The 17,821-nt window shown below is 38.4% G+C and overlaps 1 protein-coding gene across 1 annotated transcript; it reads left to right on the top strand.

Moving 5' to 3' along the window:
- Nucleotides 1–612: 612 nt before the first annotated feature.
- Nucleotides 613–15,600, top strand: SNRPD1 (small nuclear ribonucleoprotein D1 polypeptide). Its single transcript, XM_080831525.1, has 4 exons — nt 613–739; nt 7,938–8,014; nt 9,529–9,720; nt 13,008–15,600. The coding sequence occupies exons 1-4, from the start codon at nt 726–728 to the stop codon at nt 13,082–13,084; spliced, it is 360 nt and encodes a 119-aa protein (XP_080687651.1). The 5' UTR covers nt 613–725; the 3' UTR covers nt 13,085–15,600.
- Nucleotides 15,601–17,821: the final 2,221 nt, after the last annotated feature.

Raw genomic sequence — 17,821 nt, forward strand, 5'->3', positions numbered from 1 at the left:
AACATAATTTCTCAACAGTGTAGGGGACCCTTTTGAGATTTGTGACCAGAATTTAAAGTAAAAATAGGGACGCCTAGGTGGCTCATGTGTTAAGCATCTGCCTTCAGCTCAGATCTTGATCCTAAGGTCCTGGGAGCAAGTCCCACATTGGGTTCCTTGCTCAGAAGGGAACCTGCTGCTCCCTCTGCTTGCCCCTCCCCCTTGCTTGTACTCTGTCTCTCAGTAAGTAGAATCTTAAAAAAAAAAAAAAAATCAAGTAAAAATAATCAGCTAAAGTGATTTCCTTCAGGTACATTGCTAGTGTTGGAGAAGAATTAGAATTATTCTTTGGGCTCTCTCAGAATTTCCCTTCCTTCACGGGTATACCTAGTGCTGCATAACACACGGATCCCGGCTGTTCTGAAGTGCCCACTAACTGGATCTAATCTCCTCAAATCGCCCCCCTTACTGGAATTATCCTCCTGGACCAGCTTCTAACCACTCTCAGCCCTCGCAAGACACACCTCCAGCCGCCAGGGGCCGTCGTGACGTTCCACGCAGCCGGAAGGGAATGCGGCCCAGCGTGGAGTCGGCGTTTCCGCTTTGCGCCGGCAGCGCTCCTCTCGCGCTCTTTACGTCGGAGCCCAGGGAGTAGGCGTTTCCGGCCATTCATACTCCTAGTCTGTCGGACCTGGGTAGTCGGGTTTTGTGCACGATCCCACCGAAACAGTGACGGAGCCGCTAGGATGAAGCTCGTAAGGTGAGGATGTAGCCCAGGGGTGAGGGCTGTGATGGTTTGGGCCGGGAGCGGGAGGCCAGACTGCCCAGTTGCTGGAGGCGCGAAAGCCGCGTGCGTGCGCGGCCTGCTAACGGCCTCCCGCGCCCGCTGCTCCCGCCCCATCTTGGCCGTGCTGCCGCGGGCTCTGGAGCTAGAGCTTCAGACAGGATTGCGCGCGGATCCCGCGTGTCTTCAGACAAGGGGACGTAAGAGCCGGGCGGTTTTTTCCCACCCAGTGTTTTAGAGGCCTTAAAGGTGCAACGCCAGGCTTACAAGTTCTACTCTCAGTTGAAGGTGTTCATTTCGTTAGAACTCGTGCGCTAGTCTAGATTACTTTTCTGGGCAGTCGCAGCTCTCAGGACCGGCAAATATAACGAAGTGTGGGTTCCATGAGAACGTGGCAGGTATAAAGAAAAATTGTATGCATTGCATTAAATTAATGAGCTTTTAAAATGTACTTAGGAGCTATGGCGGTTTATCTGGAAATAATGAAACCTATTTAAAAATGTTTTAAATCAGGATTGGACATCTGATTTCATTAGGGTTTTTTTTTTTTCTTTTATGTTTTGATAACTCCTTAGAGTTAAGATTACTTAACTCACATGTTCGTTCAAAATAGGACTTTAATTCAGGGAAAAAATGTCCCAACGTGAGGCAGAATCAGTTTACGTATCTGTGGCTGTTTACGCAGATAATCGCTTTTCTGTTTTGTGTTTAAACTTCATCGGTTAGTTGAGCCTGCTGGTTTACTGATTTGAGTAATTCATTCTAAACTTCCCGCAGATAGATATGGTTTTGGTGTTTTTCCTTGAGGCGGAGCGCCTGAACAAAGAGGAGGTTTCTGATTAAGTTAGCAGTTACATGTGTAGCTAGTCTCTTGTCTCAATCAGGATTTGTCAGTTGAGATAAATCAATTATTGGGCACCTGTTACACTGTATGCTGGTAATGGATTTTTTTTTTTTTTTTAAGGTGGGTCCTTGCCTTCTTGGAATTTTCTGTTTGTGAAGACAGACAAGTAGATAATTTCTAGGATGATTGAAATAACATAAAACCCTCAATCTGTATTCACAGTTTATAGGGAAGGCTTTAGGTTAACTTATAATCCATTTTTATTTGAATTGTAACTTTGGAGAGAAACGCCCCAGAATTTGAAGTATGTTTTTGCAATTTCTCAATACCTGCCTGTCTGAATCCTTACAGTTAAGTTTTGTGTCAGACTCTTTGGAATCAGGTTGTCGCATTTAAAGATACTGCATGTTGTGACACAGTTTTCCTGAAAATTTTAAAGGCTATACTGAATCCTGTTCTGAGTCTTAGTAGAAATAAAATTTCTTCTTACTGGAGAATGTATTTTTTGCTAAGAAAAGAGGTATTTTTTCTTTTGGTTGACTTATTTTTGTACGATGCTTGGTGGCATGATCATCCTTAATGTCACTCTAAACATAAAGACCTTTGAATTGTCTTTAACATCTTTCTTGATAATCTGATGAATTGCCAGGTTTTCACAATTTTAGCCATTTTAGTGCTTGTGTAGTAGTGTCTTGTTATGGCTTCAGTTTGCATTTTCCTAATAACTACTTATGTAGAACACTTTTTCACCTGCTTATTGGCAATTCATATATCTTTGTGAAGTGTTTGGTTTTGATTGTGTTTAGCATTGAGTTGTAGGAATTCTTTATATATTCTGCATACTAGTCCTCTGCCAGTGTAATTTCTCCCAGTTTGACTTGCTTGTTCATTCCTTTAATAACTTCTTTTGGTGAGCAGAAGTTTATTTTGAGGAAGTTTTAATTTACCAGCTTTTCCTTTTATGGTTATTGTCTGTGTACTCACATTTTTACTTACCCTCAAACCACAAAGTTTTCTCCTATATTTTCCTCTTAAAGCTTTATAATTTTAACTTTAATGTTTAGATCTGTGATCTATCTTAAATTAGTTTTGGGAAGTGGTGTGAGTTAAGGTTCCAGGGTCATTTCTTCTACGTAGATTTCCAGTTATTCCATTATCTTAGGTAATATAAATCCCTATTACCATGGATTTGTTTTGTTTTGTTTTTAAGATTTTATTTATTTATTTGATAGAGAGCACAAGCAGAGAGTGTCCAGCAGAGGGAGAGAGAGAGAGGCAGGCTTCCTGACAAGCAAGGAGCCCTATGAGAGACTTGATCCCAGGACCCTGGGATCATGACCCAAGCCGAAGGCAGCCGGTTAACCGACTGAGCCACCCAGGCATCCCTACCATGGATTTCATCATTTGTTGAAAGGCTTTCCTTTGCTGATTGGAGTGTTTTGACAGTCCTTTGACAGTCCCATTGGCACCTTGTAGAAAATTAACTATATAAATGTGGGTTCATTTCTAGATGCTATTCTGTTTCATTGATCTATTTGTTGTTCCTGTGTCTTGATAACTGTAACTTTAACCTATGTCCTGCTCTAGCCACCTAACTTGTCTTCCAGTGTGAATATGACCCTGGTGTTCCACTTCATTGATGAAAACCCTTCAGTAGATTTTTAACAGCTAGGGCTATCCATGAAAGGAACCTACCTAACTCTTCTCTACTCATTTTCTGGGACTTAGTAATCCATTGGTAGTGTAGCTGTAGTTTCTCTTCGTGTTGTGCTATTTCTTACTCCCAAATCTTTGCTCTTGTCACTTTTTGCAGTGTATTTCCAACTTTACAGACTTACTAGAAATTCACTAAGCTCTGACTCCCTCCTATCCATGCTACATTATGTTCCTGGCAAAAGCCTGCTCATATATCTATTGCTTTTTAAATTTAGTTACCTTTAAATACCTTCTATGTCTGTCCTTTCCACTAGAGTTTGAGCTCCTAGTCATTCATTTTTAATCCTCATTGCCAAGCACAGGGACTACCACATAATGATAAATATTATTTGTCAGAGAAACATCCTTGAACTTGGTGAAATGTATTTTGATTCCTTCAGAAACTATTTTTGCTTACTTTGGTTTTCCTTTTTACTTCCATATGGTAGATTGTTTAATTATTAAAATGTTTTATTTTTACTTCATTCCTGTTTCCACAAATGATTTGAACTTCTATAAGAGTTAAATGTTGGGGGGCGCCTGGATGGCTCAGTGGGTTAAAGCCTCTGCCTTCCGCTCAGGTCATGATCTCAGGGTCCTGGGATCGAGCCCCGCATCGGGCTCTCTGCTCCGCGGGGAGCCTGCTTCCTCCTCTCTCTCTGCCTGCCTCTCTGCCTAGTTGTGATTTCTCTCTGTCAAATACATAAAATATTAAAAAAAAAAAAAAGAGTTAAATGTTGGGTCACCAGTGGCTCAGTCAGTTAAGTGTCCGACTCTGGATTTTGGTTCAGGTCATAATCTCGGTCCTGGGATCAAGCCCCACATAGGGTTGCCAGCTCTGTGGAGAGTCTGCTTATTTCCCTCTTCCTCTGTGCACGCATGCTCTCTCTCTCTCTCTCTGAAATAAAGTAAATGTTCTTTAAGAAAAGTTAAACCTTATTACTGAGAGGGACAATAAAAATATTTTTTTTAATCAAGTAAACTATATGCCCAATGTGGGGCTCAAACTCATGACTCGAATATCAAGAGTTGCATGCTCTACTTCCTGAGTCAGCCAGGTGCCCTAAAATGAAAGATTTTTTAAAAACCAAAGCTTGATAATGGAAAGAAACTGTTAGATGAAAATTCCAAGCTAATATAGTTATAAGTGATTATTAAATTGAGAGCATAAAGAATTTTTTCCAATGAAATAAAACATTAACGGTTTTTTAAGAGAGACTTTATTCTCTTAACAACAAATATGAAAAGGATTCAATACATGGATTTTTTTTTCTTAAGATTTTATTGATTTATTTGTCAGAGAGTGGGAGAGAGAGAGAGAACACAAGCATGGGGAGTGTCAGGCAGGGGAGAAGCAGGCTCCCCACTGAGGAAAGAGCCTGATGCAGGACTCGATCCCAGGACCCTGGGATCATGACCTGAGCTGAAGGCAGATGCCCAACTAACTGAGCCACCCATGCATCCCTATGTGGATCTTTATATACAAAGACAGATTAACTTTTTTTTTTTAATTTGGGACTTGATATGTCTGTCCCCCTTTATGATGGCTGGCTGTGCCACTAAAAAAGTGGTATTTTAAGATTATCTTCCTTTTTTTTTTTTTTTTAAGATTTTATTTATTTATTTGACAGAGAGAGACACAGCTAGAGAGGGATCACAAGCAGGGGGCGTGGGAGAGGTAGAAGCAGGATTCCCGCCAAGCAGGGAGCCTGATGCAGGGCTTGATCTCAGGACCCTGGGATCATGACCTGAGCCGAAGGCAGATGCTTAACGACTGAACCATCCAGGCGCCCCGCCCCCCCCCCCAGCCCCAACCTTTTTAAGATTTTATTTACTTGACGGAGAGAGAGGTGGTAAGAGAGGGAACACAAGCAGGGGGACTGTGAGAGGGAGAAACAGGCTTCCCACTGAGCAGGGAACCCACTGTGGGGCTCCATCCCAGGACCCTGCAATCATGACCTGAGCTGAAGGCAGATGCTTAAAGACTGAGCCACCTAGATGCCCCATCTTCCCTTTTAATCTTTGAAGCATTTCAGCCAACTGTTACCCAGTGCCTTTGACACCCAAGATTAGATATAAAGGTCTTGATCCTTGCAGTAGTCTAGTGGGGGAGAAAAATAGGTGATTCGACATGTACCATTTAGTGTGATGCTAGGATAGGGTGTACAAAGTATGTATTATAAGTTTCTACTATAAATTATAAATTTCTAATTTATTATAAGTTAGAAATAAGAACTATATCGTTGGATCATATTGCAAGATTATTGTTCATTTTCCTGTATGTGATTGTGGTGTTACGATTATATAGGAGAAAATTCTCATTAGAAAATGAATGATGAAGTACAGATGATAATGGTGAAAGTATAAATTGTGTGGGGATACTCCCACATAAATGACAACTTTTTTTTTTTTAAGATTTTATTTATTATTTGTCAGTAAGCACAAGCAGGGAAAGCAGCAGGCAGAGGGAGAAGCAGGCTCCCCCCTTGAACAGGGACTCAGTCCCAGGACTTTGGGATCATGACTGGAGCTTAAGGCAGATGCCCAACACACTGAGCCACCCAGGCATTCCTAAATGGCAGCATTTTAATAATTTGTGAACCTTTCAATTTTTCTTTCTCTGAAATATTTCGGAGTAATAAGTTGAGGGAAAACAAAAGACTAGATGAGGTGGGGAATGGATGGATTATTTAGTAAATATTATTGAGGCATCTGGCTATCTAAATGAGGGAAAAAATAAAGGCAGATTTCTACTTCATATTGCACAGGAAAGAGTTGAATTCCAAGTGGGTTAAAACTCTAAACAGAAAAGTAGAAGAGGGACATTTGGGTGGCTTGGTCAGTTGAGCCTCTGACTCTTGGTTTCGGCCTGGGTCATGATCTCAGGGTCATGGGATTGAACCCTGCACTGGATTCCATCCTCAGTGCGGAGTCTACTTAAGATTCTCTTCCTTTCCTTCTGCCCCGTTCCGTGTGTGCACACTTTCTCTCTCTGTGTCTCAAAATAAATAAAATCTTTTTAAAAAGAAACCTAGAAAGAATAAGACCTTTTACAGTCTTGTGGTGGGAAACATCTTGAACAGTTTAATACCTGAAAAGTATTCATAGATTTAGCAACCTAAGAATGAAAACCACAAACTTGAATGGCTGTGGAAAATTGGTAGAAAATTAAAAAAAATTTTTTTTGACCTAATTGAAAATGTGTAAATAGGTAGTTCACAAAAGAAATACAAATTTCCTATATTCATGAAAAGATGTTCAATCTTAGGGCACCTGGGTGGCTCAGTGGATTAAAACCTCTGCCTTCAGCTCAGGTCCTGGGATTGAGCCCCCTCCTCGAGCTCTCTGCTCAGCGGGAAGCCTGCCTCTTTCTCTCTCTCTCTCTGCCTGCCTTTCTGCCTACTTGTGATGTGTCTGTCAAATAACTAAATAAAATCTTAAAAAAAAAAAAAAGTTTTTCAATCTTACAAGTAAAAGGGAAAAACAAATTCTTTTTTTCCCCTGTAGAAGAGATGAAAATTTAGATGATTGGTAGCATTGTTGCTAAGGATTTGCGTAAATGGATTTGTGATGAACATACATGTGTATTTAAACTGCTGAATGAGAATTACAGAGTATAGAAGTTAATAAAGTTATGACCCAATTTGCATAAAAACATATATACCCTACAAGTGCATATAAAATGGTCTAGAAGAATCTCATACACATGGAGGGGGGTTAGAAAGGGAGACTTTTAGTCTATTATACGTAAAGGAAGCATGTAATTTTTTACTACCAGTTATTTTTTCTTTGTACTTTAGTGAGATAGTTGACATATAGTATAAGCTTAAGGTGTACAGCATAATGATTTGGCTTATGTGTATTGCAAAATGATTACCACAGTAAGTTTAGTTAACATACATCATCTGGTATGAATACCAAAAAAGAGAAGGGGGAAAATGTTTTTTTCTTGTGATGAACTTTCAGGATCTACTCTCCCCCCGCCCCCCAGGATCTACTCTCTTAGCAACTTTCACACGTACCATACAGTAGCATTAATAACTATAGGCATCATGTTGTATGTCGCATTCCTAATATTTAATTTGCTTTATAACTGGAAGTTTGTACCATTTGACCACTTTCATACAATTTCTTAATTTCAATTGTGTGGACTATAATGATTTTAGGATCTGTATGCATGGATTGGAGGTTAAGCTGAATAATGGTTTAGAGAATCAAATGTCTAAATGACAGCTTTTTTTTTTTTTTTTTTTTTTTTTTTAATTTATTTGTTGGAGCACGAGCAGGGGCAGCAGGCAGAGGGGGAAGGAAAAGCAGGCTCCCCGCTGATCAAGGAGCCTAATGCTGGGGCTCAATACCAGGGCCCTGGGATCTTGACCTGAGCCAAAGGGAGACGCTTAACCAGCTGAGCCACCCAGGCATCCCTGACAGCTTCTAATATTACTATGCTCCTTCATAAATATTGAGGGTATAGTTCAAGGAAAGCTGAAATTGTTATGCAGGTTATTATTAGGAATTGATACAGGTAGCATCTATAGCAGATTTTGAACATTTAGAAATTTCACCCTTTGACTTAAAGAAGATGTAAAGTGTTAAAGGTGAATACTTTTTACTCTATTCTCACTGTTTTTACAGATTTTTGATGAAATTGAGTCACGAAACTGTAACCATTGAATTAAAGAATGGAACACAGGTCCATGGAACAATCACAGGTATGGAGATTAGACGGCTTTATAGCACTTTTTTTTTTCCTCTGCTTCTTCCACCTTTAAGGCCAGAATTCTTTTTTGGTGACTTAATGAACATTATTGTAGTAGACATCTCATTCTTTTTGCTTGGATTATTTCATTGACCTTCTTAAGCCTTACTTTAAGTACTTATGCTAAGACCAAACTGAATTCCCCAGGTTATCCTGCGTGTGACCCTGTTTTTGTTTTTAAAGCCTTTTGTGCTTTTTGCCTGTGTGTATTCCTCTACCTAGAATGTTGCATCTTCCAAAGTATATTTTACTCTTTTTTAGAATTTTGTGTTCTCTATTAGATTGTAAAGTCCCTGAAGATAGAGGATGGGATTTTCATGTTTGAAATGGGTTGAGAGTATTTTTCCTCATTCTTTCTTTCATGTCTAACTCTGCTTTAATGATACTATATGTATAGTTTAAGGTTGCTGCCATTCTTCATTTGTAGTAGGTGTTCCCCGCAAAAGTGCAAAAGAATTGCTGAGCCAAGTGAATGAAAATGCTATTTTAGTATGTGGTCCCAGTCTCTGAAATATTTAAATCGTAAGTTTATAAATAAGTTTTAACATGAAGGTCCAGCATCTGAATAAACTAGGAGAGATAAACAATGTTAAACTGATTGATTTGAGTGTACTCATGTTTGCAACAGCAACTGGTTTGAAAAGAAATCGGTACAATATAAGGTTTCAATATTGTATGATCAGTAACCATGTGCCACTGAGGAAGTGTAATTGCTATTTGGAATGGATTTGGGGAAATTTGAGAGAATTCGTGTTTTCTGACCTGATTTCCTAGGAACAGAAATTAACTAGATCTTTAGTTAATCCCATTTGTTGAGATAGATTGGTAAAAGCTCCAGTAATTGAGTATATCTAAGATAATGCCATGTATTTATTCTAGAAAATTGTGCTTTTATTTTGCAAAACCTCACACTAAAAACAATGGGGAAAATAGTGTGGGGAAGACCATTAAAAACTCGTGCAACTTAGTACTTAAAGTTTTAACAAAAACAGTAGCTTTCCTTTAAAAAAGCAGTTAAAAAGACATGTTAAATTTCTAGTAACAAGGAAAATACTACAGTATATATAGGACTTTATATTTAAAACAAGGCTTATAGCTTGGTAGAAGGAGGTATAAGGAAGTTATGGAGATAGTGAGAGAACCATCCCTAAACATTGCTAACCCTAAGATCAGAATACCTGGGCACAGTGGGAATGAGTCAGATATCACTCAGGGTTCTTCCATGGCTTGCTGCATTCACATCTGTATGCATACTTAACCATGCAAAATATTAATATGCTGGGATAGTCTCTGAAGGAAGGATTTCTGGTTTATACTGACATTATTCACCCATTAACCAACTTGCACTGTAGCAGAACAATGTTCTTTTGTATTGTTTTGTATTATGGTATTTACTGTGGCTTGATAAATTGATTGCCTTCTTTATCATACTAATAATTGGCCTCTTTTTTTTTTTTTGCCCTCTAGGTGTAGATGTCAGCATGAATACCCATCTTAAAGCTGTGAAAATGACTTTGAAGAATAGGGAACCAGTACAGCTGGAAACACTGAGTATTCGAGGAAATAACATTCGATATTTTATCCTACCAGACAGCTTACCTCTGGATACACTACTTGTGGATGTCGAACCAAAGGTGAAATCTAAGAAAAGGGAAGCTGGTAAGTTTGAAGGATTATAAACATTTTTATGAATGTATTTTTATCCTTTGATCTACTACTCAAAATACAAACATTGTGGGGCACCTGGGTGGTTTATTTGGTTGAGCATCCAACTCTTGGTTTCGGCTCAGGTTGTGATCTCAGGGTCATGAGATTGAGCCCCATATCAGCCTTTGTGCTTGGCCAAGATTCTACTTGAGATTCTTTCTACTTCCCTCTCTCTCCTGCCTCATGCGGCTACTCATGCATGCTTTGTCTGTCTCTAATGAATAAATAAATAAATAAAAATTTTTTTTTTTTGAAGAGAGATAAACATTATGAACTTTTTTTTTGTTTTCTTGATTCCATGTATTTGCCATGAGTGCGTATAGTATTTATTAATAATTCTTGGTGTTGCTGTTAAAGACAAGCCATTTTTTGTCCCTTTGCGTGGCCTAGTCCCCATCCCTCTGTACACTTGGAAAGATTTGGGATTTGACTCTTTATTCCTGTTATTTTGAAATTTCTTGATGACTTGGCATTGGGTCTTTGCTTGCTCTCCCTGTGTTTTCCTCCATTTTGTTGTTTTGGCTATTTGGTGGATCATCCCCTTCAACACGGATATTCTTGCCTTTTAAAGCTAAGCAATATTCTTGTATGGCTTTGATAAATTTCTTCTGTTCTTTCTTCCTGGAAGTCTTAATAATTGGGTCTTCTGAGTGATTGTCTAAGTCTTTATTTTATTTTTTTCCCCTTTTTTATCTGTTTTCTGAGAAACTTTTATTTTCCAGTCTAGCATATAGTTAATCTTCAGGCCTCCTGTTCTGTGATAATTTTTCACAGAATCTTGTTCTCTATCTGAAAAATACTGGATAGGATATAAACCTGTAAGATATTAGTGCATTTTCCTTAAGTTTTATTTTGTACTTGGCATTGTTTTCTTGGGTTTCTCTTTTTATTTGGTCTCTCTGTTTTTTTAAGCCTTTATTTGAATTCCAGTTAACATACAATGTTATGTTAGTTTCAGGTGTACAACATAGTGATTCAGCAGTTCCATATGTGGCCCGGTGGTCATCATGACAAGTATATTCCTTAATCCCCATCACGTATTTCACACATCCCCCATCCCCCTCTCTCTGGTAATCATCAGTTTGTTCTCTTATATAGTTAAGAGTTTCTTGATCAAGTGATATCTCTCTCTCCCCCGCATATTTGCTCTCTTTATTTGATCTTTACGTTGTAGGCTTGATTTGAGTATCTTATACTTTGGCCATCTATTTTTTTTTTTTTAAAGATTTTATTTATTTGACAGACAGAGATCGCAAGTAGGCAGAGAGGCAGGCAGAGAGAGAGGAGGAAGCAGACCCCTTGCTGAGCAGAGAGCCCGATATGGGGCTCGATCCCAGGACCCTGGGATCATGACCTGAGCCGAAGGCAGAGGCTTCAACCCACTAAGCCACCCAGGCACCCTGGCCATCTATTATTTAACAAGAACCCTAGGAAGAGAATTTCTGGGAGGGGAGGCTGGACTCCTGAGTTGGTGAGTCTTGCTGTAGGGTGGTTCAAAAGTGAGTTGGCCTCTTCACTGAGGAGACTCAGAATTTCAGGATCTAGAATCATTTCTGGAGCTTTCCAACCCCCTGCTCCCCCCCAAAAATGATTCCTATCAAATACATGCCTGGCAGCTAGCATATTATAGGAGCAGAGCAGGAGAAAGGGGCTGGGTGTTTTGTAGAAGCTTGCTTGATACAGTGACTTTGAGACTTTTTTGCCTTCCACCCACACTAAGAAATATACTTTGCATCATGGCCCATTTATGCATGTAACTGAAACAAAAATCTCAGGAAGAATTAATTAGTCTTAATACATGCAAATCCTGATATGTTTCATATGCTTTTTTAGTTAAGAAAAAAATTTTAGGGGTACCTGGGTGGCTCAGTTGGTTAAGTGTCTGCCTTTGGCTCAGGTCATGATCCTAGAGTCTGGGATTAAGCCCCACACTGGGCTCCCCACTCAACAGCGAGTCTGCTCCTCTGTCTGCCCTTCACTCTGCTTGTGTTCTCTCTCCCTTTCTCTCTCTCTCAAATGAAAAAATCTTAAAAAAAAAATTTTTTTTTTAGGTTGTAGCCTGTAGCTTGAAAAATGCTAAATTACTTCCCTTTCCCTTCCCCTCAGTTCTCTGCCTTTTGCTGCTATCCACTTTGCAGTTATTTTAAGATCCGAAGCCTTTCTGTTTCAGTGTCTTTAAGTGTATTTTACTTTTTCTCTCCTACCTACCTGTCAGGGAAGTAATCATTAGCTTTGCAAGGTGGGGAGGAGAGGACTGACCAGTCTTGGTCCACATGTTTGTCAACCATCTTGTTTGTTTTCCACTCCCTGCTTCATCTCACCCTTGACTTCTAAGGTCATAGGTCTTCTAAGAGTTATTCTTCCTTTAACATTTACAGTTGTTAGTCTACTTTCTGGCTTAAATAATTGTTGAAATTTTTCAACCACTGTATTCCCTCTGTCCTTCTCTTTCCTTTTCTTTATGGGTATTTACCATTTTTACTCCTTTTCTTAAGAGTAGTATTTCAGAAGGAATTGGAGATAAATGTGGTTAAGCTGCCTTATTTTAACAAAAGTCCTAGACTCAACTCTGTTTCTTTGAATGACAAGTTTAGCAACAGTGGGTAGAAGTTTAAGAATGTGACTGACGTGAACTTCATGTCAGGATTTTTTTTTTTTAATATTCATAGCTCTCTTAAGACTGAAAATAGGTTCTTTTGAGAAATGAGTTTTCTGTCCGTCTAATATTTAAGTAGACTTAGGAGAGCAGCTGACACAGGGATGTCGCTATAATGATTACAATACTTTGTTATGATTGGATCAAATGATTTAAGATTCTAAAGAGTAACAAGGTGGCTTGATGTAATGTATTTTAAACTTTCTTAGCTTTGAATTAACTTGCTTGGATCCTATTCACTAACCAAAAAATCTAGCACATGGTGTTCATGTTCTGTTCTGTTGGTATCTCTTCCATCTTGTGTAAGGTTCAGATCATTTGGATTTTATTTTGTGTTGAATTTGAGACATGATAGATATTCTAAAATGTGATGGATTTCTCAATAAATCAAATGGAACAAACATTTAATTGTCTTTGTAAGCCAGCAGTTTTTGGTTCTGCATGGTAATGTGTTGGGAGGGATGCCTGTGAGGTCACATTTGAGAGAAGCTGGGTTAAAGTTTTCTTTCCTGTAGATGCTGTTTGTGGTGGCCCAGGTAACAATCAGTGCAGAAGAGAATTAACTTTGCTTTTTCTCTCTTAGTTGCAGGAAGAGGCCGAGGCCGAGGAAGAGGAAGAGGACGTGGTCGGGGTAGAGGAAGAGGGGGTCCTAGGCGATAATGTCTCTCAAGATTACTATTTCAAAGTGATACATAATTGGGGATATTTTTTGTACAGGTTTTGTTTGTTTATGTCAGTTTTTAATAAACATAAATGTAGGACAGAGTTGTCTGTTGACTGTCAAATTAAATTTTAATAGTTCATTTGTATTCATGATATTTACGTAGTAAGAGCTAAGAATTACTACTAGGCAAATCCAGAATAATTTCATTCTTAGATAAGGCTTTTAATGTTTGAACTAAAATTTTTTTTATGAATGTATGTAGAATATATACCTATTTACTTCACATGCACTGAATATGCGTTTCGTTGCTTTACTTTGATTGCATTATGTGGAACCTACCTATGAGTGAAATAAGTTCTTTTTGGTACTTCAGAAACTAATGTCCTATGGGTTGGTGTCTAAAATTGATTCCCCTTCCCTGAGTTTTACTTTATGGAGACTTGGGTATTTAGTAAAAGCTGATAGTCTTCTTCCAATTCAGGAGTCTTAGACTTTGTTCTCATTAATGGATTTTTTTTTTCAAAGGTTCTCAATAGAACATAATTTTACATTCTCTTGTGTTGAAACTGCAGATAACAGTCACTAGATTATCTTTTGTGAGCTTTGTCAAAACCTGTTAATGTGAAATGTACCTGTCAGTGGCTCTTTTATCAAGTACTTCTACAAGAAGTCCTTTAAGAACAAAAAGAAAAAGACCTTCTTTGGTAGCAAAATTGGATTCTTTCCCAGTTGTTAGTAAGGATTTTTAAAAAATTATTGGAATTGGTTAAGCTTAGAGAAAAATACCTCTCACTATATGCAGTTCCTTGCAGAGCTTACACCATTTATTTTGATGCTAAGGAAAAAACCTGAGAATTGGGGGGAACTAAATAAATCTGTATTTACATTTAATTATGTACATAGGGTTTTTTGTTTTTTAAATATGAAGGTAATTTTCTGCAAAGATTATCTTAAAAAGTTTAGGCTCCAGTAAATGGTTACATAAATTTAGAGATAGCAAGTGCATTTGTGTGTGCTGTGTCTCAATCTTTTCCATCCTCAGATCAATGATGCCACAGGTTGGAGAGCAGACTTTTAAGGCAGACAGAACAGATTTTGCACATGTGAATAACCATGAGTTGACTTCTGCCCTCATGGAGCTTACAGGCTAAAAGGGAAGCACAGTTAAATGTGAATAGGTTATTGCAAATTGTGAATGCTCTAGTGATAAAGAGCTCTTCATGCTATCTTGTCTGCTTTAAAAACAGTTTGTATTGGCAGTTCATTTTGATTTGAAGTCAAATGCCTAAGTAACATAAAAGATTTTTAACTTTTATTGTGAAAATTTTAACATCCAGATGTTTTCAGTCTGATGAGTCTAAAAACACATTTTAAAGAGACTAAGCACAGTCAGTACTAAATTGTGTTTATTCCTGGGGTGCCTGTGTGGCTCAGTCAGTTAAGCATCTAAATCTTAATTTTGGTTCAGGTCATGATTTCAGGGCTGTGAGATGAAGCCCCATGTTGGGCTCTGTGCTGGCGTGGAGTCTGCTTAATATTCTCTCTCTCAGGGCACCTGGGTGGCTCAGATGGTTAAGTGTCTGCCTTTGGCTCAGGTCATGATCTCTGGGTCCTGAGATCTAGCCCTATATCGGGCTCCTGGCTCGAGTCTCTTCTCCTTCGGCTTCTCCCCACTGTTCACACTCTATCACTCACTCTCAAATGAATAAATAAAATCTTAAAAAAAAAAAATTCTCCCTCTTCTGTCCCTCACTCTTCCCCGACGCATGCACTTGCATGCATGCTTTCTTTCTCGGGGGGAGAAATGTGTTTATTCTAGAGGTCATTATTTCATTTTTATAGGAAAAGAAAGCTGTTTGAACTGATTGCCATCATTAACTATAAGGGAAGCACTGCAGTGTGAATAGAATACAGACCAAGCCGTGATGTGCTTCCCTGTCTTCTTCCCCCCAAAAGTATATAGGAACTTAATGTTACTGCATTTTGCACATACATGATAAACTTTCAAAGCTTAAAATTTTATATGTGAAATTTAATTTTCTTGATGAAATGTGAGTTTAGGTAGAAAACCAAAAGGGAAATAATAGAAAATGACATTTCATAGTTTGTTTTAATCTGTTGGAATTATGTTGGGTTATGCAAGATGGTTTAGTATTTTGAAATGTATTAATACAAGCAGCAGTCAAACAAAATTAACATGATCCGCTATAACAGATGTCAGAATACTTAGTTTTAACATACAGCATTTGTTCCTGAAAACCTAAACCAAAAGATACGTCCTTAACATGATGAAGAAACTATCTTAAATGAATAGGAGACATTTCAATTAAAACAACAGAAAAGAACGTCTAATATTGGTCTTCATTATTTAATGTGAAAATTCTCATGAACCCACGAATAAGGTACACTTTTGTAAAGGAAGATATCTTTTGGACTATTTACTATTTTCTGTGTAAGAACATGGAACTGTTTCATTTTTTCTGAAGTTTTTCAGTAAAGGTTTAAAGTTTTGCTTACGTATTTCTTATATTTTGGATAAAGTTAGTATATAATAATGACTAATTTTACAAAAATAACACCAAGGTCTCTAGATGTCAAGTGGAGTTGATTCTTATCACAGTAGTTCTGTTGTATAAAGTCCCCGAGAACCCTGTATTTGTGAATACTGGACCATTGCTCCTAGGGAAAATAAAGGGTTAGGTTTCTCTGGGCCTGTGGTTAGAACATTTTCATCAATGGATCAATACATAACCTTGTTTTATGTGTGTATTTAGACACTAATTAATATACATATTTTTTACATTGGATTCACAACCAACAGCACTATAACTTCTGTCTGAGCAAAACTTAACACATTTCCTGCAAAAGGCACATCACATTCTTCTCCCCCCCTCCCCCCCCCCCGTAAGCTCTATACCCAGTGTGGGGCTTGAACTCAGACCCTGAGATCTAGAGTTGCAAGCTCTACCAACCAAGCCAGCCAGGTGCCCTACATCACAGCCTTTTTGTGCTTAGGAATACAAGACAGCACTATACTTAGAGGCCATTTTATTTTATTTTATTTTTTTTAAGATTTTATTTATTTATTTGTCAGAGAGAGAGTACACACAAGCAGGCAGAGAGGCAGGCAGAGGCAGGGAGAGAAGCAGGCTCCCCGCTGAGCAAGGAGCCCGATGTGGGACTCGATCCTAGGACCCTGGGATCATGACCTGAGCTGAAGGCAGCGGCTCAACCAACTGAGCCACCCAGGCGTCCCTTAGAGGCCATTTTAAACAACAAAAGCACAAAATACAAAAAACTGGGACTAGACCATGAAAAGGATGTTTTGTTTACAGTAAGAATTGAAACAAGGCAGAGTGTTGCTTTGGTCAAAGGCACCTGGGAATATGAGTGTATAAGGTGACAATGTTTTGCTGCTCTATGCATGTTCATGCATGACTACGAAAGGACTATAAGTATTAGTTTTGGACTTAGAAGTAAATTTTAGCAAGTAAGTGACTTCCCAAATACAGAATCCATGAATAATGGGGATTGGCCATATTTAACATTCTGTTGAGATTAAATACCAAAGTATTTAATGTATTATTGAAGTATATTTTAATATTTCTGATCTTGAAGTGCTTTTTAAATGGTGTAGGTTTGGTATCAAATCAAGTTTCTTTGTTGGTGTGTAGAATAACAAGTGCATCTGTACTTTGGTGGTGTAGTCACTGAACTACAGAAATTACAGTGTGATTTGTAAGACTTAAGTAGAACTCATGAGTTACTACAACCACTTTGTCTTTCAAGATTTTCCATGTTTTCTAGAAATTTTTCTATTTAAATACTTGTGGAACAGTGGCAAAAATCAGTTCTGGCTTTTTAAAAAAATTCCTGAATCTCAAAACCAAGACTGGTACCACATATCAGGGTGGGGAAACCAGTATAAAGATGTGAATTCCCCTAGTTAATAAGTTTAATGCAATTATCCTGGTGATTTTTTTTAAGATTTTATTTTTAAGTAATCTCTATACCCAATGTAGGGTTTAAACTCACAACCCTGAGATCAAGAGTTACATGCTCTACTGACTGAGCCAGCCAGATTGACCCTGTTGTTAATTTTTTTTTTTTTTTTCTTAGCACACATGTACAAGTAGGGGGAGGAACAGACAGAGAGAGACTCTTAAGCAGGCTCCACACCCAGTGCAGAGCCTATTGGGGGCCTTGGACCCCACAACCTTGAGATCACCACTGGAACTGAAATTAAAAGTTGGACACTTAAACCAACTGACTGAGCCACCCAGGTGCCCCCCTGCTGAATTTTTATTTTTATTTATTTATTTAGCCTTTTTAAAAAGTTTTTATTTATTTGACAAAGAGAGAGCGAGAGAGAGAGAACACAAACGGGGAGTGGAAGAGGGAGAAGCAGTCTTTCCATTGAGCAGGGAGCCTGATGCAGCGCTCAATCTTAGGACCTGGGATCATGACCTGAGCTGAAGGCAGACACTTCACTGAGCCACCCAGGCACCCAGTGAATTTTTAAATAATTTCTCTGTTGATAGTTTGTTAAATGCTAATTCTGTACCAGGTTTTTCTGATTATTTTGTAGATGTAATGCAATTGCCACAAAGGGATTTTTTTAAGTGGACAGCACTACTCTTGTCATTTGCCAAATACTGGAGTGCTAAGCCCTTTACATGTTATTTCTTTTAACCCTCAGAACTGTGTGTAGCAGATAGTGTTTGCTGTTTTCA

This window comes from Martes martes, assembly GCF_963455335.1.
Source record: "Martes martes genome assembly, contig: scaffold_258, whole genome shotgun sequence".
NCBI classification, from domain to species: Eukaryota; Metazoa; Chordata; class Mammalia; order Carnivora; family Mustelidae; genus Martes; species Martes martes.